This window comes from Balaenoptera ricei, chromosome 5 (assembly GCF_028023285.1).
Source record: "Balaenoptera ricei isolate mBalRic1 chromosome 5, mBalRic1.hap2, whole genome shotgun sequence".
Taxonomy (NCBI): Eukaryota; Metazoa; Chordata; class Mammalia; order Artiodactyla; family Balaenopteridae; genus Balaenoptera; species Balaenoptera ricei.
The window spans coordinates 2,215,198-2,239,541 of NC_082643.1; the positions used below are offsets into that span (position 1 = coordinate 2,215,198).

Here is a 24,344-nt window from a genome sequence, read left to right on the forward strand (position 1 = left end):
GCTTGACATATAATAGATGCTTGTTGAAATCAGTTGTCAGTGTAAACACACATGTGAGTTTTACTAATAGTAATGTGTGTAGGGTTGCAAATCTAGGGAAATGGGAAAGGTTGAAAGTATAGAGAAGTACCCTTGCGTATAACATATTGATTTATTTTTAAAGTTTCCCATGCTTTTGAAAGCATTCACAGACTCGATCATGGAACTTTGTGTTTGACACACTGTACCAAGTTCTTCAAGTCTGTAGCCCAGAAGACCTTGTGATCTATTTGGCTTTATGTTCATATCCATAAGATACATCTCATTACCTTGTCCTAACTCAGCGCCACCAGATCTCCTCTTGACCTAATTGAGCTGGATTCTTCTTTCTGGCTCACCCATTTTGTGTCTAGTACACAGGCTCAGACCACTGATTCCTTAGTCTTCATTTCTTCCTCATGCTCAGCACCCCGTCTCCCATCCAATTTGCAGTTAAACTTCTCAACTGACTAACACATTTTGAGATTTTATCTCAAAAATACCAAAAAGTGCCAAAAAGTACCCTGAGAATTTTGTAGCCATTATTATTTAATTCTCATCACAGTTCTGTAAAGTGAGTATATCTCCTTTTTTTATTTTATTTATTTATTTTTTTTTATGTATTTAAAAAAATTTTTTGGCCGCATTGGGTCTTCGTTGCTGCGCGCGGGCTTTCTCTAGTTGCGGCGAGCAGGGGCTACTCTTCACTGTGGTGCGTGGGCTTCTCATTGTGGTGGCTTCTCTTGTTGCAGAGCACGGGCTCTAGGCATGTGGGCTTCAGTAGTTGTGGCTCGGGGGCTCAGTAGTTGTGGTGCACGGGCTTAGTTGCTCTGTGGCATGTGGGATCTTTCCAGACCGAGGCTTGAACCCGTGTCCCCTGCATTGGCGGGCAGATTCTCAACCACTGCGCCACCAGGGAAGTCCCTCCCCATTTTTTAGATGAAAAAAGTTGAGGGTCAGAGAGGTTAAGTGATTTGTTGGAGGGTCACACAGGTGTTTGAAGAAGCACTCTAGGGCTTTTCTCTGTGTCCTTCAAGTATATTTCTAACATATCATCCTCTATTGAAAAACAGACGGGTCTATACAAAGTAGAGGGTTTTCATGGTAACTTTGAGAAGAAAATGCAGTTGCAGTGTCTAATGTTAAGCTTTGCAAATTAACATATATACGAGCGCACACACATGCCTATTTAACAATTAAGATAGACACATATAATCAGGTTTTATGCATTCAATTTTACTGAGCGTCAGGTACTTCAAGGACCTTGAAGCAGATGGAAAATGTGGTTCCTATCTTCTATTGCTTTGGAAAGTCTTTAGAGAAAAAAGATTACATGGACCTGTGGCAGATGGTCTGGACCGTGTGATGACGATTCTCAGTGTTTTGGGAATTCAGAGAAGAGGAAGATAGGGGAGCACCGGCCGGGAGTGGGGCTCCCTTCTCACAGTCAGCACTTCACGTCTTCTCTAGTTTGGGTAAGAGGTGAGGACACGGTGTGTCCAGCTAAGGAAGGCTCACAAACAGGACACACAAGCTTGGAGCAAGGACTGGTCAGGGAAAGAAGTCTATGGGGGGATTATGTTGAGAAAGGTTGAATGGGGCATGAAGCAGAGAGCAGTAAAAATCAAAGCGAAACTTGAATTTCCTATGGAAGGGAATATGGAACCATTCAAGTTTATAAAGCAGCCAAGAAACTGAACTAAGGAAGCTCACTCGACATTTTTAATTTTTGTACAAAAGATAGCATATCTGGGTTCACTAGTCTGCACTCAGCTACCTATACTATTTCAGTCTCGTGTGCTTTGAAAACTTGTTATATTGCTTTAACTTTTGAACCATGCAAATGTTTTTAAAAAGGAAAATCAAAAGTATACCAAAGTTGTTAGTTTCCTTAAGTTAATATTTTAACACATTTTAGCATTTTTGCGTGGTTCAAAAGTCAAGGTCAGTGAGGCATTTGTTACAAAGATACTGTACATGAACAGTCAGTGCCTTAGGAGGGACAGGCGTTAAGCATAAGCGTGTGTTTTTATCTCTTAAAATATACTTTGGAGGTCTTTCCATGTCAGAGCACAGAGGGCATCCTCATTCCTTTTTTATGGCTGTGTCATATTCCACTGGACGATCATGAGGGTCGGCTCACCTGAGTGTGGCCGTACTTGTGTTAGAGGTCCTGGAGCAGGACCGGTAGGATTACGAGTGGACACACCTGTGCCTTTGGTCCATGGCCCCAGGGTCTCCTCTGTAGGGGGTCGCACAGTTCTGCACTCACACCAGTGGTACTTACCTCCTCAAGTTTGTCCAATTGAGGATGTTAAGCTTTGGGGGGGGGGGTTTGTCAATAGAACAGGTGAGATATATTATTTCAAGGTGTTTTCATTTGTGTTTTTTACCATGTGATTCCAGGGTTAAGCATGAATAAACAGAAAGATGGGGCCATTGACTAAAACAAGAAAATCAGGAGAAAGATCTGATTTGGGAGGGAAGCTTATGAGTCTAGCTTTTAAGCTGTTGTAATTAAGGACAAGGAGAGATGTCAAAGAGAACAGCAGCGCTGGAGAAATGGCAGGACCGCCAAAGAGGCAGTTTGGAAGTAATCATCGTATCGTTAAGACTTAATTTAAGCTGTGTTTTCCCTTAAAATTCAGTGAACTTAATGTGAACCAGGGTTATGATAAATGTCACTAAAATTTATTTTCTTTGCAGTGCTTTCATATTTTTGTTCATCAAAAGCAAAATACCAAATAACACATATTCTGTGGACACCACACCATTAATAACAGAACATGTGAGTAGAGAATGAGAACCACCTTGATCTGAAACATATAATTAAGATAAAAGGAAAATGCATGGATTTGAACGCAGATAAGAGGGTAATGGGGTATTTTTTTAAATCAGAGCTATCTGAAATATTTTAGCATATTTATTATGGCTGGGTCTATGTAGCAATCCATATTTCCACAGTAAAGATGCTCAACAAACACAGAGGTCTACTTATTTTTACTAACGGTAGATCCCTACTAGGAGACGTGCACACAAGCCCATATTCTGGAATAACTTAAGGATTTCCGCAGTACGGGAATGCTAAATACTGAAGAGGAACATGAAAGTGACTTTAGAAAGGGGGAGGAAGGAGGTTTTAAAGTAGGATTGGGGGAGGGCAGGGACCACAGATAAGACAAAGCCAGTGAAAGGGTAAATCAAGTCACACGAAAGTGGGAATTAGACCTGACTTTTTTCTATTTCTCTTTTCTGGCATATCCCATTCCACTCAAAGGTGAAGACGGGAAATATGGAAGGAGTCACTGTTTTGACCCTGAAGAACATAAATTAGTCTGGAATAGCAAGTCTAGGTTAAACAGGGGCAACCTTTACAAGACAGCCCGCAGCACTAGTGCCAGTGGCTCCATATACAGATGTTGTTCCAGGGCAAACGGCCACGGCCGTGAGCACAGACTCCGGCGCCTCGGATGCTGAGTGCACCTGCCCAGGGCCCAGTGCTGGCTGCCGCCCTTGAAATCCCACCTCCCACCCACACACTGAGGCGCTGCCTCTACTCCTTACTTCAGAATGAATCGTTTCTTCCCCTTCCTTCTTCCCCTATCAAAACTCTTATCAACTAAGGTGACAGAAACCTTAGTTAAATAGACACTAAAGTCAAATAATAAGTAGCTTAGGTGTAAGAGGAAAGAGATGTATTGATCCGTAGGCCTCTCTGATCAGGGAGATGTTTCAGAGAGAATGAAGGAGTGAGACGGGGAGAAGGCGTCTGGTGTTCCTTGCCCACTTTAGGGACCCAGATACCTCCTAACCAACTTCCCTGCACACAAAGGGGGAAGAAAGGAAAATAAATGCAACTTGGTAAAAGCTACAGAGTAAGCTAATGGCCTTAGATTTTTCCATCAAGATGGAAGTATGTAAGCAAACTGAAGTTTAAGGATACATAAAAAGTATTGGTTACGATGTTGCCATACATCACGAGCTGCTCGTGGGGTGAGAAAGCATGATTGCCAAAGGAAAGCTTGATTTAGCACATAACGTAGAAGTCAAATGTACAATAGTTTCTCATCTCTTATGACAGCATTAGGAGTATGGCATCAAGGAAACTTCAGCTAAGAGACAAAGATGATTACATTCAATAGTAGAAATATTATGAATTTGCTTATAACTTTTCCTGACTTAGAATATTAGCTAATCTTAAAACAAGGCTGGAAATGTTTCGTTAACTAATTTAGTTAAAAAATCTGGATAAAAATATGCCTGTTGATCTTAGGTATTCCATAGTGGAAGAGTCTAAGTTCTAATTTCTTTACAAGTTATTATAATTTGCAGGTAAAATGAAAGCATTAATAACTTTTGTTAGCTTTGACAGGTGTATCAAAATAGCCATTTAATAAGCTGTGAAAAACATTTAAACAGAGAAGTTGCCCACTGCCAGACCATTCTGAGTGAAAGAGAAACAGAATCAGAAACATTTGAGTCTAGAGATGCCCACAGAATCAGAATGCAGGGTGACATGGTCATATTTTAAAGTGTGTTTGAGAGAGAAGAGAAAAACACTGAAAATCTTCTTGTCACCAGTGTGGTTATCAATTGAATGCTGTTCTCCTTTTGATTTTTGCCAATGTTTTCAACAGGTGATTAACAAAACTCAAGATCCCGATCCTGATTATTCCTGGGTGGATAAACTTTCTACAGTGCAAAACCGCTTAGTGTAAGAAGAGGTTCTCTTATTCTGTTTCATATTTGGTTAAAGCAAGAGTGAAGTAATATTCATCTGAGTTCAAGACGAAAATGGTAACATAAGCTTTGACTTCCTAGCTCCATGGTAGAGAGACTTTCAGGTCGCTTGCTGAATTTTAAGGTACAGAGGGTCTTGGTCTCAGTGCTCCAAGGAATTTCTAAGCCACTGCAGTGTCTCTGGCCAATAAGTAGCTGACAAAAGCAATCTCATTTTGCAGGACTTTCGTGCCTAAAGTAAAAGTAAAGTTAAAAAAAAAAAAAGAAGCCAAGTAAAGTAAAACTATAGGCCACAGAGTATAATGGCCAGTACGCTCCCAGCAATCACAATCGAATTAGGTCCGCGTCTCCATTACATTACCCAGGATGCTCTCCACTGGAAATGCCTCCGCTCATGTGTCAGACAGTTTTATAATCCCAAGATATTGATTGTCAAATATAGTAGGATATTTTGTGTCCATGTAGGTCCTAGCGCCCACCCCCAATTCTTTGTATCAAGACCAGGAGAGTTAAGCTCAATGACAGCCCTTATATTTTAGGGTTTTGGGGGCTGGCAAAGAAATATGAGAATGTTTATGTTTTATGTATGAAAATGTATATTTTATGTAAGAAATATGAATGTGTAGTAGTATGTAGCTTGCATTTTTCAGTTGGGGGCTGTTTTAGACTTTTTGTGGTGACACCTCAAGGATAGAAGGCATGTCATCTGTTAGTATATACAATGATCTCACAGTGGGAAAGAGGCAGTACTGGGCACATAATAGATGCTCAATAAATACTTGAATAAATGGAATGAATGAAAGAATGAACTAACCCACACGCTTTGGAAGAAATAAATACGTTGCTATTTTTGCTTTGGAATAAAATAGATCTATCAAACAAAACATTTTTCACAAAGCATTGCCTTTGTTAAGGGAATATTTGTTAAGAAGAACGTTTTCAGTTGTCTCACTGGCCAGCCTAGTCTATTAGTCTGGTCTGCGTTTGGGACCCTCCTCCAGGACCACGTGGTCTAGGCCTCCCCAGGACGCAGGGGTTTCCATCATGAACAGAGCTCACTGGCCATGTGAGTGCCTACAGTCTCATATTCCTTAAAACACCACTAAAATAGACTTCTTTTTTTTTTTTTTTGGCCACACCCCGTGGCATGTGGGATCTTAGTTCCCCAACCAGGGATCGAACCCATGCCCCCTACAGTGGAAGCGTGGAGTCGTAACCACTGGACCATCAGGGAAGTCCCTAAGCATTTGTTTTCGAGCTTGGAAAGGTATGGTTTTTGCCTAAAACTCTTTCCTGTTTCATGCCATTGTCCTTTGTATTAAGCCAAAGGGATTGTTCCAGAATATTAATCACCTCCCTGCCAAAACCACTGGAAACGCTTGCTTCACGCAGATATGGCCCAAGTCTGAGGGATCAATGTGACCCTAGTGCTTAAGGCAAAACATTTTCTTCTTACAGAAAGTAATGTTTTACCTGAAATATTCAAATTATTTTGTTAGGGAATTCCCTGGCAGTCCAGGGTTAGGACTTGGCGCATTCATTGCAGGGGACCCGGGTTCAATCCCTGGTCCAGGAACTACGATCCCACAGGGCGTCAGCATGGCAAAAAAAAAAAAAAAAAAAGGTTTCTTAAATTATGTTATTAAATCAGCACTTCCCCTTGACCATGCCTAAGGCCTAGGCGAGTCTGTGGATCTCAGTAGTTGTTTTGAACAAACGTGTGTTTGGTCCTTAGTCTATTCTAGTCATTATTATTATCTGTGCTCTTGTCACAGAGGGTTTAAAAAAGAAGCATCGGGCCCGGTGTCAGTCCACAAATACTGCATAATTTAATGAGAGAGCCAGGTTTATTTATGTCGCCTGTAGAATATGATGGCAATATTCTCACCTATGTAATGACAGTTTATCGTGATAATCCATTGCAGCATCTGTAAATCATGTCCTTCCACCATTAGACGGTGGAGGACTGAAGCTGCATCACAGCAAGGTGGCATCAGGTACCTTGACCATGCAGGGCACTTCTGGGACTTTTGCTTGTCACCCCACTTGAGATAGATGGGTGATTGCTACATAATGCCTTGTGATTTCCATTCTGAAGCATGCTTTTGATATGATTCCATGTGTGCGTTTGGCAGAAACATTGCTTTGGGCCCAGATGAATAGTGATTTATTTGTTTTTAAGGGGCTGCAGTCTCGCAGTAATATCTGGAATACTCTATGGATCTACATTTGTGCCAATCATTTACATCAAGGACCACAGCAAGAGAAATGATAGCATATATGCAGGGGCAAGTCAGAACGGTGAGAGGAAAAAGTTATTTTACTTTATAAATAAACTCAATACCCATGTTTCTAGCTAAGACTATAAAAAGAATGGGACTGTGGTAGATATTGGTACATAGATTTGTCGATGAAAATTCAATGAACAGTCAAGTTCAGAAGCGAAAAAAGGGAATTTTATCTGAGCCAAACTGAGGATTATAACCCAGGAGACAGACCCTCAGAAAGTTCTGAGAACTGTTCCGCCTGTTAAAAGGCAAACGCACTGTCATATACTTTTTCGAGACAAAGGATCGTACATCAAAATGACATACTGATATTTTACATAAAGTTCACCAAGGATACATAGTCCAGGTAAGCAGTTACAAACCTCTGTAGCAGGTCACCATGACCTGCTACAGAGCTGGGAAAGAACACTCTTCTTTTAAGAAGTTATTATACATTGGTAGCATCAGAAGCAAAAAAGAAATTGATCTTTACGGTCAAGCAAGCACTCCCATTTTGAGAAGCTCCAGTAAAAGTGTAATGCAGATACACACCTCACATTAGGGAGGAAGGAAGCCCAGACAGACCCAGAGAGAATTTTATGTTTAGATTTTCTCGTCGCGCCTTAAAATAAAATTTCATTTCATCAGATTTGATCTTACTTTGTCATTGCAAGTGGTGAGTTAGAAGGGCAAGGGAAACTAAAAAAAAAAATAAAGGACTGTTTGAATATTTTCATGGAATCTTTAACATACAAATAGAATCAGTTTTAGTCAGGATTCATTTCAGCTACTTGGATCTTAACGCATGGTTCCTGGCTTTACTGCAAGATTTGGAGATTATTTTCCAGTTTGATGATCTCTAGGAAAATATGTATTCCTATCCTCTTTAAAAAAAAAAAAGACAAAAAAAAAAAACTGAAGTGTAGCACATAGTACTTTAAAATCAAATAAAGGTAAAAATATAGCCTGCTTAGTATATTATTTTTCGAGCACAGAGTAACGCATTGGAAGGCCCAATGTAATGCTGCCAAATTATCTCAGTTTCTAGCGCTAGAATTAATCTCTTAAGACGTCACTTCCACATAGTGTGCAACAACCTTCTGCAGGCTCCAAAGGAGGTGAGAGTGTCTAATTCAGGATCCTGTGATTATACTGAAACGTGGCTTACACCCACGAAACGATAAAAGAACGATGTCGTGGTTAAGACAGTTCTACATCCATGGCACAGGAAATGAATGTCATCAGATAAGGGAGACTTCTGGAGGGCAAGCCATGAGGGAAAGATTGATGGAGAAGCTGGGATTTGAACTCTAAATGAGCAGATAGACTTTGAGTGACTACCCATGATCTGTTTCTTCCTTTTTATATTCAGCCCCACGAACAGTACTCAAACTTTTATTAATTTCTGTCTTTTTAAAAAGATTTTATACAAATACCTTTTGTATTTTTATTCTTTTCATTTTAAAGGATCAAAACTAATAAAAATAGAATAACATAGGATAAATTAAGAGAGAAGGAAAAAAGAGTGACAAAATAAAACAGAGCCATGAATGAGTCAAAAAACTGTGCTACACTTGTACACTTGCTAGTAATGAGTCATAATTTGGCTCTAAGATTCCTTACAGCCACAAAGGAAATCAGATCAGCCCCAGAATTCAGCAAACACAAGATAAAAACAACTAATTGTTCAGGAGTACAGTTGTTCTTGGTACCGGGACATAATAAACAATGTCTTCAACAATCTCTTCCCGTAAATAGTACCATCAGTTCTTAGGGATCTTTCTTATGACAACTCAAATGTCGTCTGATAGAGATACACTGTATTCCAATTTATTCAAAAAATAATTCAAGGGGACATATTTTTTTAATGTCACTTATTTAACAATCACATAAATAGTATATGCTCTGTGCTGGCCACTGTTCTAGTTACAGTAATAACTCAAGTGACCCTCCTAGCAACCTTACTGGTTGGATACCATTATTATTCCAGTTTTACAATTGAGAATATTAAGACAGAGAGAGAGTAGGTAATTTACCCAAGTCTCCAAGTTAGCAAGTGGTGGATTGATGAGTCCCACCAGGTTGTCAGTGTTTTAATCGCTAGATTATGCTGCCTTTTCTGGTGGTCTTTGGGTGGATGTCTTGTTGTGATATGACTCAGAAGTAGGATTTAAGACTTTAGAAGAAGAGACAAACCCTTTGACTTTCAAGATTTTCTGGCTAAACAGGGCCACTCATCTTTCTCCAAATTTAGTTGAGAGAAACAATGAGCCCAGTGTGACCTTCCCAGCCAAGAACCTGCATTACACCCATCTGTTTGGCCAAAGGACCCTCTGCTTTAAATAGTCAGTGGAGTTGGGTTTCTCAGATATTGGGCCACCATCTGTGTTATTAACTCCCCCCGTGTAGTTAGGTTTATAGAAAACAAATAAAATCCTCTTTGGAATAACTTCCTGAATATCCTTCTGTATAGCTGCCGGGGTAGCTGCCATCTGCAACCTGGAAGCTGGTCTCCAGACTGATCAATACACCATATAAAATTAGCACTTCTAAAATTTTTTTACACACCATCCCCCAACTACAGTCTACTTGGAGATTTGCTACAATGGCCATAGCCATCAGTGAAATTAGGTCTGATACCTGTTCTTAAAAAAGGAGATATTAACGTGATATTCACATAATGTTTGTTGTTTCCTTTTTAGCTTTCCAAGATAATCATAAAAGCCAGCCTTTTAGATTTGATTATAGTAACTAACTTCTTACTATTTTAAGTATGTTAATTAAAATTCTGTGTAAATAACATGTAGATGATAAAATAGAATTAATGCTTCCTTTACATTTAAGGTTGATTTGAGTGAGTCTTTTTTATTCTTAGAACTCTAGATGTATTTGAAATGACAAAACTGATATGCTTGAGAGTTTTCTAACCTGTATTTCCAGATTTAGACTACGTTTTTGCACACTTCAGCGGCATCTTCCTCGCGAGTACAGTCTACTTTCTGGCCTACTGTATAGCCATGAAAAATAATCCTAAACTATATCCCAAAGCAGTCTTGCCAGGTAAGAATATTAACGACAGAAACTCTTCTTACTCCGTGAAAGTATCATGCCCTATTCATTTAGCTTGAATAATCGCCTTCTGGAAACCAAGCCATTCTCTGTGTGTGTCCGTTTTTGTGTGTCTGTGTGCGTATGTGTTCATTCCCTCAGTGACTTCGGCCCAGTTCACCACCAAATATGAAGGATTTAGAAACCATGAAACTGGGTTTGAAATGCCAAGTCGTTATTACAGAACCTAGAACTTGAACAATGAATCTAAGATTGTTTCCTGTGCTGAAACATCTTGTGTATTGAGAGTCAGACTTTAGTATTTCTTCTTCACCAACTAAGGATGTATATTAAAAGCCAGAGTCCTGGGGCTCTCTCTATATTTTTATTTATCTATCTATCTATCTATCTATCTATCTATCTATCTATCTATCTATTTATTTATGGCTGTGTTGGGACTTTGATGCTGCCCTCGGGCTCTCTCTGTTTGCAGTGATCGGGGGCTACTCTTCGTTGGGTGCATGGGCTTCTCATTTTGGTGGCTTCTCTTGTTGCAGAGCACAGGTTCTAGGCACGTGGGCTTCAGTAGTTGTGGCTCGTGGGCTCAGTAGTTGTGGCGCACAGGCTTAGTTGCTCCGCAGCATGTGGGATCTTCCTGGACCAGGGATCAAACCCATGTCCCCTGCATTGGCAGGCGAATTCTTAACCACTGCACCACCAGGGAAGTCCTGTATATATTTTTAAAGTGTCAACAAATACGAATCTCCAATCACTTGGGAAAATAAACATTTTCTCCAAAAATTTAGGGGAAATTATTTTAAAGTTTTAAAAAGTTATGTTAAATGCACATGCTTTTGGATTTAATCAGTTAGGCATTGGTTAAAAAAAAAAAGTGTATATATAATGAAAAGTTATAATTTCTCATTTAAGAGTTTGCTATAATTCGATATGGAATATAGATCCACAAGTAAAATTTTTTAAAGAACAAAATAAAGCATATGTCAGAGATTCATTCTGAGTGCCTGATTCATTTAAGCCAAAGTGTGCCACTGTACCACGATACCGTTTTAGAAAATGGTAGAATATTTACTGAATGTCTAGCTAAAGCATCCTGAAAATTTTAGCTGCTATTTTTATTCAAATTCCAGGAGGTTTTTCTTTTCCCCCCTTAGCTAAGCATCATCCTGAATTTCACATACTTTTTATATTGTCACTAGGGAAAACATTTTCTCCAAACAGTTAGGAGAAATTATTTTTGAGTTTAAAAATGGCATGTTAAATGTACATGCTTTTGAATTTAATCCACTAGGCATTGACGGTAATATATGTGTGTGTTTGTGTATATATATATATACATACACACACACATATATATATAATGAGAAATTATATGTATTATAAATATAATGAGAAATTATAATTTCTCACTTATTTAAAAGTTTGCTATAATTCAATCTGGAATATAGGTCCACAAGTAAAGTTTTTTAAAGAACAAAATAAAGCATATGTCAGAGATTCACTTTGAGTGCCTAATTCATTGAAGCCAAAGTGTGCCACTGTACCACTATACCATTTTAGAAAATGGTAGAATATTTACCGAATGCCTAGCTAAAGTATCAAACATTTTAGCTGATATTTTTATTCAAATTCTAGGAGTCTTTTTCCCCTTAGCTAAGCATCATTCTGAATTTCACAGATTTTTATGGTCATGGTTTAGAGTAAATGGTGTTTGCAGAATATGTTCAGACCCAGTATGTTCCCTGTGTCCCCCTCCACTACCCAATCTTTACCTCAACTACTATTTTGGGTACTTGATTTCATGTCAATAAGGTAAAAGGTAATCTTTATACCCATAGGAGTCAAGAAAAGAGAAATCATTTGGTTTCCAAAATGGTCCTAAAACATGGCTAAAAAACCCATGTTGACCGTCAGTGTTGATAAGAGTGTGTTGATCTGAGCACTTTAACATTCCTGCTCTACCTGGAGTGTGGATTTTTCAGGAGGGGAGGTGGTTGGTAAAAGTGTGGTGTGTGTGTGTGTTTCAGGATTCCTGTCTGGAATACTCTGGGCCATTGCTACCTGCTGTTGGTTCATAGCGAACCACTCCCTCAGTGCTGTGGTCAGTTTTCCAATCATCACTGCTGTAAGTAGCTGAACTGCTTTTCCAAATTTTTGTTTTTCAAACGTAAATCTAATTTTTCTCAAGCATTCTTAGTGAATCACTGAAGCCTGTCATGGAGTTTGATTTTTCAGGAGTATAATTAGTATAACAGATTCATGTAGATAAACTGATACCCTCTAATCTCATGTCCTTGATCTCTAAGGGAATATTGCTAACCTCATTTTAGCAGGTTTGTTAATCTTTGATACCCTTGCAGTTTTTGTTTGGTCGTTTTACCTAATTTTGTTTGAGATACATTGTAATTTGCTATTGATAACAATATTCATCTCTATATAACAGTTTATAGATGTAAAAAATGCTTTTGTGTGTATTATCACACTTGAATCTCATGATAGCCTTGTGAGACAGAGAGTATTTCAGCCCCTGTTCATAGGGTTCGTCAATATTTTAAGGAAGGCTTTCAGAAAGTGCTGAAGCAAAGTATTGTCTCTGGATGGTGCCATTTATCATGCATTCATAATGCAGTTTGCTTCATCTGATTTTTTTAGGTGCCAATCATGTAGTGCATAGATAACAGAAAAACAAAAATGTTTCTTTTGACATAGGCAGGACAGGTATTGTCAGGCTTGTCCCCATTTTGAAGATGAGAAAATTGAGGCAATAGCTGACAGAGTCGTCTGAAAAAACAAGGCTACGTGGACATCTCAGGGCTTCTCAGGAGAGAGTTTCTTTTCTGCAGGGCTACCTTTTGCCTTTAGTATAGAATCCAATTTAGAATGTTTCAGGTTCCTTATGGTACTAGGACCGAGACACACACACACACACACACACACACACACACACACACACACTAATTAATTGCTTTAACGTTGGGCTCTTACTTCTACTCTAGTATCTTAGATTGTTAAGTTGTTTACCTGCCTCCCTGCTTCCTAAATCATCATCATAAACAAAATTTGCCTAAAACATTTTAGCAGCACACCTGTGCAAGCCTACAAAACTGATATTTTTAAACACATTGTCTGGTCTAAAATACAATTGCATAAAAGTTTGAAACATCCTTAAATTTTAATTTAAATTCTGGGTTTCAAACAGCATATTTTGACAGTTCTGTGTTCATAAAACTGTTGGCTTTATTTTTTATTTGAATTTAGTGGTACACTAAAGTGAACTATTTTAATAGGTTAGGTTTTTTTTAATTTAAACGGCTCACATTTTGACATTCTTAATTTCTATTGAGGGAAAATGTTATCAAAATTGAGCAAGTTATAAGGAATATTTTTAAGTTTAAGTCCTCATCATTGGAATGGCAAAAGACCCAAATTTTTTCACAGAAAGGGTTTGTTTCTCATTATTTCAAATATATTTAATGCTAGAAGTGACCATATAACAGGAAAATGTAATGGGCAATGGGATATATCACTTACCAGTGAAATGCTTAAAAGTAAATTTGTAGAGCAAAGTATACAGTATGATATGCACCTTGACTAGGGATCAAATGTTATTTGACAGTCATATCCCACTACATAAGGAGGAATGACACATTAAAATAGATGCAGTTATTAATCACATCAAATTTAAACATTGTCACATGATCGTGATTTTGTCTTTCAATGAAGTTATATTCTTGAACAAATGTGGATTCTTCAAAACGAGTTTGAAGCAACTTTTTGTATAAAATACACAGATAGAATTAAGTCACACAAGACAAACAGAAATACAAACACAAATAGAAAATGAAAACTATGATAAAAGTGAGAAAGTAAGCAAATAACACAGAGAGTAAATAGTTATGTGATTAAACATTGTTTTGCTTTTGCTTGCAAAAGGGGGTGAGACAATGTGATAACTAATTCTTTTTAACTGGTAACATTATTTCCTCAGAAAAGACCAGTTATTTTCTAACACTAATTTTTTTTTTGCTTTTGTTTTTTAAACACTAAATTCTTAATAGAATTTATCCTATGGGGCCTTATACAGGGGACGTGGAACAATAATAAATAATATTCTTCACAAAAATTTTATAGTAGATAGAGATATGGTTTTCCTCCTACTGTTTCTTGTATTAAGTTATGGTAAAGATTTAGGACAAGACATTAAAGCCTAATTCAGTGGAAATAAATGGCTGAGGCAGGTGGGGTGTAGGCGAAGGGCCGGTGGAAGTGGTCACTGTGGCATTTGGAGACTCGCCCATCAGAAGGATGATTCTCAAACACTGTCATGAAATCAGGCGTCTCACCCACCAAGTGTGGCTTCCTCTGGCCCCTGAGGATTGTTTCCAGGAGGGACAGGTATTTCGGGGAGGTGAGGGCCTAGGTCTTTATTGCTACTGGGCTCTTGCTTGGTTTCACTGTCGTTAGTTCAAAGACAGCCTTATCTGTATGCAGAAAAGATTTGGCCCTGCCATTCAGGATCTTACCTTCTTCTTTATTTTATTTTCATGGCAGAGCTAGATTGGTTTTAATTTTAACTTTTTTGGCTGGAAAATTTCAAAGACACCCATCACCCAGCTTTAACAATTATGAATACGGTCAGTCTTGTTTCATCAAGAGTACATTTTTCAAATCCCAGCAGCATACCCTTCTTCCCTAGGACATGTATTTCCATTCTTAGGACCCATTGGTGACTAGATCGAGAGTTCCTTGAAAGTAGCACCTACATTGTTTATTGGCAAATGTTCAATTAAAAAGAAAAAAAGAAAAGGAAAAGAGAAAGAAAGAAGAAAAGCCCACGTAGCAGGAGAGAGGGCTGGGTACCTCTGCTCCCAGTCTTCCTCAGGGAATTGAACGGCCGAATCAGCTTCTCAGGAAGGTGAAGCCTCTCCAGGTGGCTCAAGCTCACCTTCTTTTCCAAGGCTGATTTATAAATGTGTAATTTGTACTCACTAACAATAGAAAAATACGCAATCCCGGTGCCAAAACAGTTGTGACTCTTATTTAAGATGCCCTTCTTCGTTGACTCTCCTTTGCCAAACAGGGTCCATACACACTTTGACTTCTGCTTGGGTTACATCTAGCAAAGCACCGCTTCCAGTAACCACAGTGCTCCTTGCAATAACTCTGAGGCCATGTCTAAACTCATATTTAGAAAGTCATCAGCCAGAAAGCTTCAGAGGTCAGTGGTACCTCTTGGTATTGTCTTCTCCCATGTACTCTGAAGGGATTAAACAGGATAAAATTCTTGAGCGACTGGCATGATAGCATTAATATTTACACCCTATTCTATCATTTCCTCCCATCCTGCCCCAAGTCACTATGAAACTGCTAAAGGGCCCAGGTGCTTCTTGTTCGGTTTGGATTTTGAGGCTTAGGACCATACGTCATTGGTAGAAGACAGTTCCTTTGACCTATTTCTCTGGCTCTTTTGATCTTGACTTTTCCAGATCCCAATAAACAGAGAGTAATGTGTTCCTATTGCTTTGCTCACCTGCCAGGTGTGAAGTCCAGCTTTGCTGAACCAGTCATGTAGACAGTTGGAGTGGTGGAGGGGAAAACAGGCTGGGATTGTTTATTTGAAACTCTTCCGGAGTGTGTGCAGGGTTTGAAAAGGAATCGTCAAAATGCTGATACAGTACGCCTTCTACACAAAGACTGCAATTAATCTAAATTCCAATGTTTTCCTTTCTCAGAGAAAAAAATTAATAAACTTGAATAGCTTAAAGTTTTCAGATTGCAGAATCATCCTTTTTCCATCTCATTTCTTCTCTTTTGTGCTATATTATCTCATTCCTGTCTTTGTCTCCTGCTGACTAACCCGTTGTTTATTTTTCCTTACACGGTTTTTCCATCTTCCCATAATACTATCTGTAGCATTCACTAGAGCATAATGTGAGACATAGCTGATTACTGTGCAGTAATATCAGCTAAAGAGAACTTTAAAGTACATGCTGCTCCCATATGCACATTATTTTTCAGGTCCAAAAGAACATACTAAAATTTCTTTAGTTATGATATTATCTAATGCCAAAGGAAGTTATAAGTTTATTCATACACTTTTTCCTCTTAAGCCCATTTCTAGAATCCTAAGGAAGTAGTTCACTAGAAAAAATAAACTACTTGCTTATTAAAATATTTTATTATAAATCACAGTAAAGAAACACATTGTATGGCATAAAATATTATAGCATCATCAAAATAATAAAAATGAAAACCATAAAGAAAAAAAAGGAAAGAAGTCTTCATTTTTTCACCTAACACTACTTAGTTTAACTCAATGTTGAGCTCAGATTGAGATCATGAACAGTTTTTCCTGACAATATTGTTATATTGTTTTTACAATAGAAATTTATTTGAGGAAAGTGTCAGGTCAGCTCTCCACCTCACTGTATTTGTGTAGAGTACAGTCACAGAAAAATAACCAATTTAAATAAAGTTCTTATTTTTATTTAAGGGTCCAGGATTTATAGCTGCAATGTGGGGTGTCTTCATGTTTAAGGAAATACAGGTATGTACACGAAAGGTGTAGGTCCAGTTGAGAAGGGTATTTAATACTATGTGTTATTTTCTGAAATCTGCATGCAACATGAATTAATTTGACAGGTCAGATGTTCAAAGTGATATTATCTCTAACTAGGAAAGAAAATATTAATGATATGACAATTATTATGAACATGTTTTTCTCCACCCCAACTTCAGGGAAAAATGCTTTAGTTGACTTTATTTTCCTGTAAGAGATTTTGGTTAAATAATCCAATAAAATATGATAGAGGGGAAATTTTATTTAGTGTAAAATATGGTAGATAAACAAGATGAAAGATTTTTTATCCCAAAGATTAAAATATCCCTGAGGGGAATTTGGGAATAGATTTTCTGTTGACTCTCATGCCTCCCAAGGTCCTCCATATCCAACGACCAACTTTACAGGAAAACAGTGTGGTAGCAGGTGACAACTACCTCTTCCCTCTCGAGTGTAAATGGTGTTGACATTTTTTTTTTTTTTTAATTTATTGGGCTGTGTTGGGTCTTTGTTGCTGTGCACGGGCTTTCTCTAGTTGTGGCAAGTGGGGGCTACTCTTCGTGGTGGTGTGTGGGCTTCTCATTGTGGTGGCTTCTCTTGTTGTGGAGCACAGGCTCTAGGTGCACAGGCTTCAGTAGTTGTGGCACAGGGGCTCAGTAGTTATGGCACACGGGCTTAGTTGCTCTGTGGCATGTGGGATCTTCCCGGACCAGGGCTTGAACCCATGCCCCCTGCATTGGCAGGCGGATTCCTAACCACTGCACCACCAGGGAAGCCCCCAATGGTGCGGACTTAAAACTGCATTTATCAAATAGTTCTAGGATGTTTGTGTGTATTCTCATTAAAAATTGTTTTAGGATTTTTCCCCTTTACCTTTATTTGTGGAAAAAGTCTTCAGTTGAGCAATCTATGTGAATAGTATTTTGTAATAGTTTTTACTAAAAAAATATATAAACTAGAGACACTGTCAAGGCATCATAGGTATAATACTTTTTGTCTTAATAAGCAGCAAATAATTCCTATTTCTAAGAAGATCTGATGTTGCTAATCTCTGGGAGCCATAAAGTGAACATGTCACTGGATAATTCTTAAAATGATTATTCAGTTTTACATTTAAAACATCATTTCATTCATTCCAAATGAAATGTTTTGACTTAGAAAGCCATAAGATGTTAATACAAGTAAGGTTTTCAGATTGAAGAAGTAATAAATTTGTTTAGAAGATATTTGGATCGTGATCTTAATTTTTGTGTTTTTAAATTTACAAGACAATTTAAAACATTTATAGACCCATAAGTTACTTTTGTGCACATGTTTCTTACTTATTTTAGTTAGGGTTGCTTTCCACAGAAAGTAATTCTATGCCAAAAGCACACTGTAAATCTCTTTGCAAATATTTCATCTGCCTCGTGAAGGATAATGATTTCTATTTAAGAATTGGGTATTATCCAGCATAACACTCTGAAGCCTTAGAAAAGAACAAGTAAGTAACCATAGCTTATTTACAACTATAGATATAAATAAGCACAAACTAAGAATAGATTTATTATGAAGCATTTAAAAATTATTTTAGTCACTACCACAGTAATAACGATACTGAATTTAAAATCTTCTTCCCTAGATACAAGAATGCCCTTGAGAGAGAGAATCCCTAACCATTGGGCCTCGTGTTAATTCTTTAGAGTCCTCTAAAAAGACACTAAGCACATTCAAAGAAATGTTTTTTTAAGACACCTTTTAAAAAAACAGCTCAGACCAAATAGAGGAGGAACTTTTAAAAATGATAAAACATGACCAAGTAGGGTTTAATTCAGGAATGCAAGGATGGTTCATAATATGCAAGTTAATTAATGTAATTTATTATACTATTAGATAAACAGAAAGAAACTCTGTGACAATATATATTCAAAAGGCATTTACTAAAATTAAAAACCAGTTTTTAATTAAGAAAACAACCTCTTACAATAGGAGAAACCTCTTACAAATAGGAGGAAGCTTTAGTTGATACAAGATGTCTACCAAAAAACAATAGCAAATACGTAACTAAGGTGAAACATAAGCGTTCTCTGTCAATTCTATCTCAATAGAACTGAAAAAAATAAGAGTTCTCTGTAACTTGGAAGTCATAGATTTTCCATCATTGCTATTATTCAGTATTTTCTGGAGATCCTAGCCAGTGTGATAAGATAAAATTAAGAAATAAGAGGACTAGGTATAGGAGAGAAAATTGTCATTTGCATATAGCATTCTCTTCTTTAAAAATTTAAGAGTATCAGCTGAAAATCTTGAGACCCACTAAGATCATTTACTAAGGCACTGAAATATAGGATAAATATTAAATCAATAGCTTTCCAATATGCCACTAAGTACCAATTAAAAAGAGGAAAATAAATGCTATTAATACCTACAAAAATTATAAAAATAAAAGAAAATAATTAACAAGAAATGTGCTGGATTTATAAAATCTTTTCCTTTACTGCAGAAGTTTACTACAAAACATAAAAGACTATCAGAATAGATAGGAGACTCATATATCCCTGATGGAAGAGCTCACTATGGCTTAGGCAGCACCTCCAATTACATTCAGTGTAATTCGGATAAAATCCCATTGTGTTTGATCTGCAGATTTGAGAGTGAGTGCAAAAGTTTGGCCAAGTATGTAAGTAAAAATAGAGAGAGGGCAAAGCTGAAAGCACAGTGAGTTTTGCTGACCTTTTAACTCTAGTTTAAAAAGCCTTACAAATCTGTCTACAAACAGAACTTAAGGTGTGTCCAGCGATACTTATTCAATGCAGATACTGAGTTGCCTCTTGACAGCAACTTTAAAGGAAAGTTTTAAATACTTCCCATGCCAAGGAGTTTAAGAAAGAGTTAGCAACTAGACAGTGATACCAAAATCCTATCTGAATTTTAAAAATTATTTTTCTTAAAAAGAAGATAAAACCCTAGAGGAAAACAAAACCAAAACGTTTATCTTTATGACTCATAGGTCCTATCAGCTATGTCTTGAAGCCGTCCTAAAAGACACATATTTAAAAGTCTACAACCTGGAGCAATAAGGACTTAATCGGAGATCCAAGCACTTTTTGTGTGAAAGAGTTTAACGATTTTATTTCATTTTAATGACATCAGTGCTCTGGTTTGTCTGCTTTGCCCTTGAGACATTCTTTTATATCTGATATCTGTTCTTCTTTGGGAAGTTTGTTTTAGAATCTTATATTTAGCTATTTTAAACTAGACAGACATTATATTTTTAGCAACACATTTTAGTCAGTGTGTCCACAGTAATCCCAATGCAGGGGATTGTTACCACAGCAATTGACAGGTCCGTAGCAACACCCAGATAAAAAATGAGATGATTTGTCATTTTAGTAGCTGTCTCAGAAATCCAAGTTAAACACTTTTTTTGCTTTGGGAAGGAATGTTAGCATGATCTTTCTAAGAGTCAACATTCACCTTTGACAAAGGAAAACTATTTTGCCCAAATCTAATCGTTCTTTTTATCTAGGACACTAGGCAGTTTGGACAGATTCTTAACCTTAAAAGGGAAAAAATTTTACCCCCTAAGAACATTGTTCTTCTGTCTACATAGACAATAAAATAGAGAGCTTATGAAGTATTCACATTATTAGGTGGTACAGTGCTGATAAGTGAGTCCCCATATATTGTTTTTTCTTATTTCAGTGATTGCATCAATTGGCTAATTCACAAAGCACATTTGGAAATTGCCCTAGTGTATTGATTCTTTGAACAAATATTTATTGAGCGCCCACTCTGCACCAGTACTGGTATTTAGGCAAAGTCTGCAATCTTTAAGACTAAGAAAAAGATGTCAGGGACCCTTAACGCCCTCATGCAGGAGTGTGTGTGTGTGTGTGTGTAAATAGGCTGCCCTGTGCCTGGCAAGGATTTGTGCTGCCTTTCACTTGTAGAACTTGAATTAGAGTGACTTCTGGTAGGGTTGGTGCTGACAGTGAATCAGGTAATTCAGCCATCCCAACCCGACTTGCAAAGACCACTGTGGTCATCAAATAGACGCAAAATCACCCACTTTAACCCAACTGTTTATTAAGATGAAAAAAAAGGGGATATACATTTTTGACTATATATTAATTGTCATTAATCTTAAAAAAAGCTGGTAATAGTATCATATGACTTGACTATCAGGAGATCTCAGTGTAATTGAGATCCTATATTACTTGCCTCAGAGTATTGGGTCTATATTTAAAGAGCTATATAGACAGCCTGGCAATCATTCAGAAGGGAACATCCAGGACCGTGCGGGAGCTTGAAACCGTTCCATTTGAAAGATAGCCGAAGGAGCTAAAATATTGACCAGGGAAAAAGATGCTTCAGGGATAAAAGACATTTGTTTTTCAATGTTTGAGGGTTTATCTTGTGGAAGAGAGATTAGAATTGATCTATCTGTACCCCTAGAGATGGAGCTTTTGAGAAATACAATATTTCTACCATGCACAGGACGGTATTTCTTTGTTAAGGTACAGATGGAGTGGCTGCGGTGGGAGGTGGTCCTCCGTGCTTCCATCTTTAAGACAACATAGCTGGGCGAGTAAACTCCATCTCTGTTTCTCCCTTGCCCTTTAGACTGGTCTCTGTCTCTCCATCTACACTTCATCCTTTCTGCCCAGGAAGACTGCGATCACCTTCTCATTGGTCCCCTTGCATCCATTCTGGCCCCCTCCGATCTGTTCACCATCTGCAAAAGCGTGGGCTTTGCAAAATGCAAATCCCGTCTTTTCGCCACACCCAGCTCTGGCCATTCCTCTGATGTTTTCCCACTGCTTGGACAAATAAAACCAAAAGTAGAGCATGGCCTCTAAGATGCCTGTGTGCTCAGGCCCATAGCTTCCAACCTCATCGAGCTCCACCTAACTCACTGCTGTAGCCCCTTGGACCTTCTTTTAATCCTCTCGGACCTTCTCTTAATCCCTGGCGAGTACCATGTTTCTCTTGCAGCAGAGCTCTGCACACACATTCCTTCTACCCAGGATCTCTACCTGCTGCCCTCCTTCCCTGCTCAGTTCATTGACACTTAGAGGCTCAACTCAACCTCAAACCTCCCTCCTTAAGATTCCTTGGTAACACACAAACAGCCTTGGGTGTTTGCTTATTAGCCTCTCTCTGGCTTTTAACATGCCTTTCTGCAATGATTTTATTCATTCCTGTCTCCCATATTATGTGAGTAGCTGAATAGGGGCACGTTTCTGTTCACCATTTTAACCCCAGCAAGTGTGGATGCATAGTGGGCGTGCACGTGTGTTTACTGAATGGTTAAATGATGGAGGATCTCCGGGGTTTCCAGAGAGTCAGGGAGATCAGGCAGAGGGGTAGCGAAAAACATACAGGAGGTAGACCAGATGGCTAGTAAGGTACGCAGCAATGTTGAGAGTCTGTGCTTTTTGCATATTTGGTTCAGGTTTTCTTAATGACAGTTATTCATTTTTATTACTTAGGGTCGACAAAACTACCTGCTGATGATACTTGCATTTTGCATCATCTTGGCTGGAGCCTTATGCACAGCTTTTTCTAAAATCTAACAACCACAAGGCCAGCAGATGGCAGCAGTGCTTGAGAACACACGTCTCCTGGACACAGAGACTGTGCTGAGAACAGGGTTCACGTTCATACGGCAAATGGATCTCCATCCATCCCGGATTAGGGTAGATGATTTTTTTTTTCCCCACAAATGTGAGAATGAAGGAAAACACTTTCAGTCGAGCATAAAAATGAGAAATTCTTCTAATGAACTTATTTATGAAGAATTACATCTAAGGATGCTGCTTTAACCACAATTATGTATTTACTGGTGCATAATCTAGAAAACAGTGTGGATTTCGTATGCAAAGAACTTGGTATATGTCCAAATTTCCAACATATGAACCTCATTAGTGAAGATAGGCATAAAAATGTTTGTGGGGAGAGGAGTGGGAAGAAGACTTATAGTGGCATTAGAATCCAAAGATATCTGGGGCCTTTGCGAGAAAAAGTAAATGTCAGAGTTGGTAACAGAATGTGAAAAGGGCCATTTCATTATTTTTAGCCCAGACTTATTTTTACCTCAGATTAATGTTGCCCACTTCTCCATCACCCACCTGACTTAGCTCAAAATGCCTTTTGATTATCTCCAGATAAAATCCATCCTCAGAGAACAAAAGCTTCCACCATTGAGAATATGTGTGTAACACATATACATACATAAACAAGTACACACATGAATACACATGCATATATGTATGTACTACTCCAAATTGGGGGGAGATTCTAGAATTGGTGAAGTGAGATTCTAGCTTATCGGAGTGAGACTTTTAAGGGACCAACACACTCCTTTAGATGTACAATTTAATTTTTTTTTCTGAAATATACTTTTCTAAAATCCCTCTTGTAACCGGTGGTTTTCTTCCTGTTTTAACTGGCGGTTTCCACTAGGTAAAAGAAAATCACAGAAAATGATAGTGTTCTTTAAGAAAACTGAAATGGAACTGCTAGTACAATGTTTATCACAGTGGTTCCCAAACTCTCAAAATAATCGAATTAAAAAACCTGGAAGAGTGCAGTGTCAGTTTCACCCACTCCCTCTCCTAGAAGCACTTTACTTTGCTGCTAGGACAGGCAGAAAGTGTGTGACTCCCAAGCTAATCTGTATGGGTTCAAATCCCGCCTCTGCTTCATCTTAACTGTGTGACTTTGGATAAAGGTCCTGTACCCCCTGTATCAGATTCCCCATCTGTAAACTGGAGATAATGGTAACATCCATCTCACATGGTTACTGGGAAGTTCAAATTAGTGAAAATCTGTAAAGTATTTTCATGAGTGTCTGGCGCTTGGCAAATATATAATTCCTTTTTTTAAATTCATTTTTGGCCGCATTGGGTCTTCGTTGCTGCGTGGGCTTTTCTCTAGTTGTGGCGAGCGGGGGCTACTCTTCATTGTGGTGCACAGGCCTCATTGCGGTGGCTTCTCTTGTTGCAGAGCATGGGCTCTAGGCACGCAGGCTCAGTAGTTGTGGCGCACGGGCTTAGTTGCTCCGCGGCATGTGGGATCTTCCCGGACCAGGGCTCGAACCCGTGTCCCCTGCATTGGCAGGCGGATTCCTAACCACTGCGCCACCAGGGAAGTCCCTCTAATTCTTAGCTATTATAATATGTCCTGTTTGAGAAAGAAAGCCTGTGTCTGTAGATTGGAGAATACTTTGTGAGAGCTACTCCTCTCACCACCACCCACACTCAAACAACTCCTTATGCCTCTCTATGAGTTCAATTTAAAAATGATACTGGAGTCCCTGTTTAATTGTTGAAGTGTGAATATAAATAAATATTTGATTGCAACATCTCCCAAAAATTCATTTTAATTTTAACCTAAAATGTTGATATCTTTGAATCAATTGACATGATACAAAGCTATTTTTCTTGTTTAAATATATTTAAAAATTTTATATTAATGGCATTGAATTATTCTTTAGCTGAGGTTGCCAGTTTGTATGCAAAATTTTAAATGTGAAGTAAAGCAATTGCAGAGGAAAAATGAAAAACAAATCTTATTACCACTCTACAGTTTCTGCTACCAGGTAGTGCCTATAATGTTAGTACAGTAGTGTGGGAGAGAACAAGCTTTTTCAAAATGCTTACCAAACAAACAACTTTTTATGTAGAGGTCAGTCTAAATGGGCAATTTCC

At 38.2% G+C, this 24,344-nt stretch overlaps 1 protein-coding gene across 1 annotated transcript in view; it reads left to right on the plus strand.

Moving 5' to 3' along the window:
• TMEM144 (transmembrane protein 144) overlaps positions 1-24,020 on the plus strand; it is a 45,339-nt gene extending 21,319 nt beyond the window's left edge. Inside the window, exons 6-12 of the mRNA XM_059923867.1 lie at positions 2,725-2,806; positions 4,656-4,732; positions 6,941-7,059; positions 9,966-10,085; positions 12,119-12,216; positions 16,585-16,638; positions 22,125-24,020. Of these exons, the coding sequence (XP_059779850.1) occupies positions 2,725-2,806; positions 4,656-4,732; positions 6,941-7,059; positions 9,966-10,085; positions 12,119-12,216; positions 16,585-16,638; positions 22,125-22,208 (634 nt within the window). The 3' untranslated portion in view covers positions 22,209-24,020. The remainder of the gene's footprint in view (positions 1-2,724; positions 2,807-4,655; positions 4,733-6,940; positions 7,060-9,965; positions 10,086-12,118; positions 12,217-16,584; positions 16,639-22,124) is intronic.
• Positions 24,021-24,344: the final 324 nt, after the last annotated feature.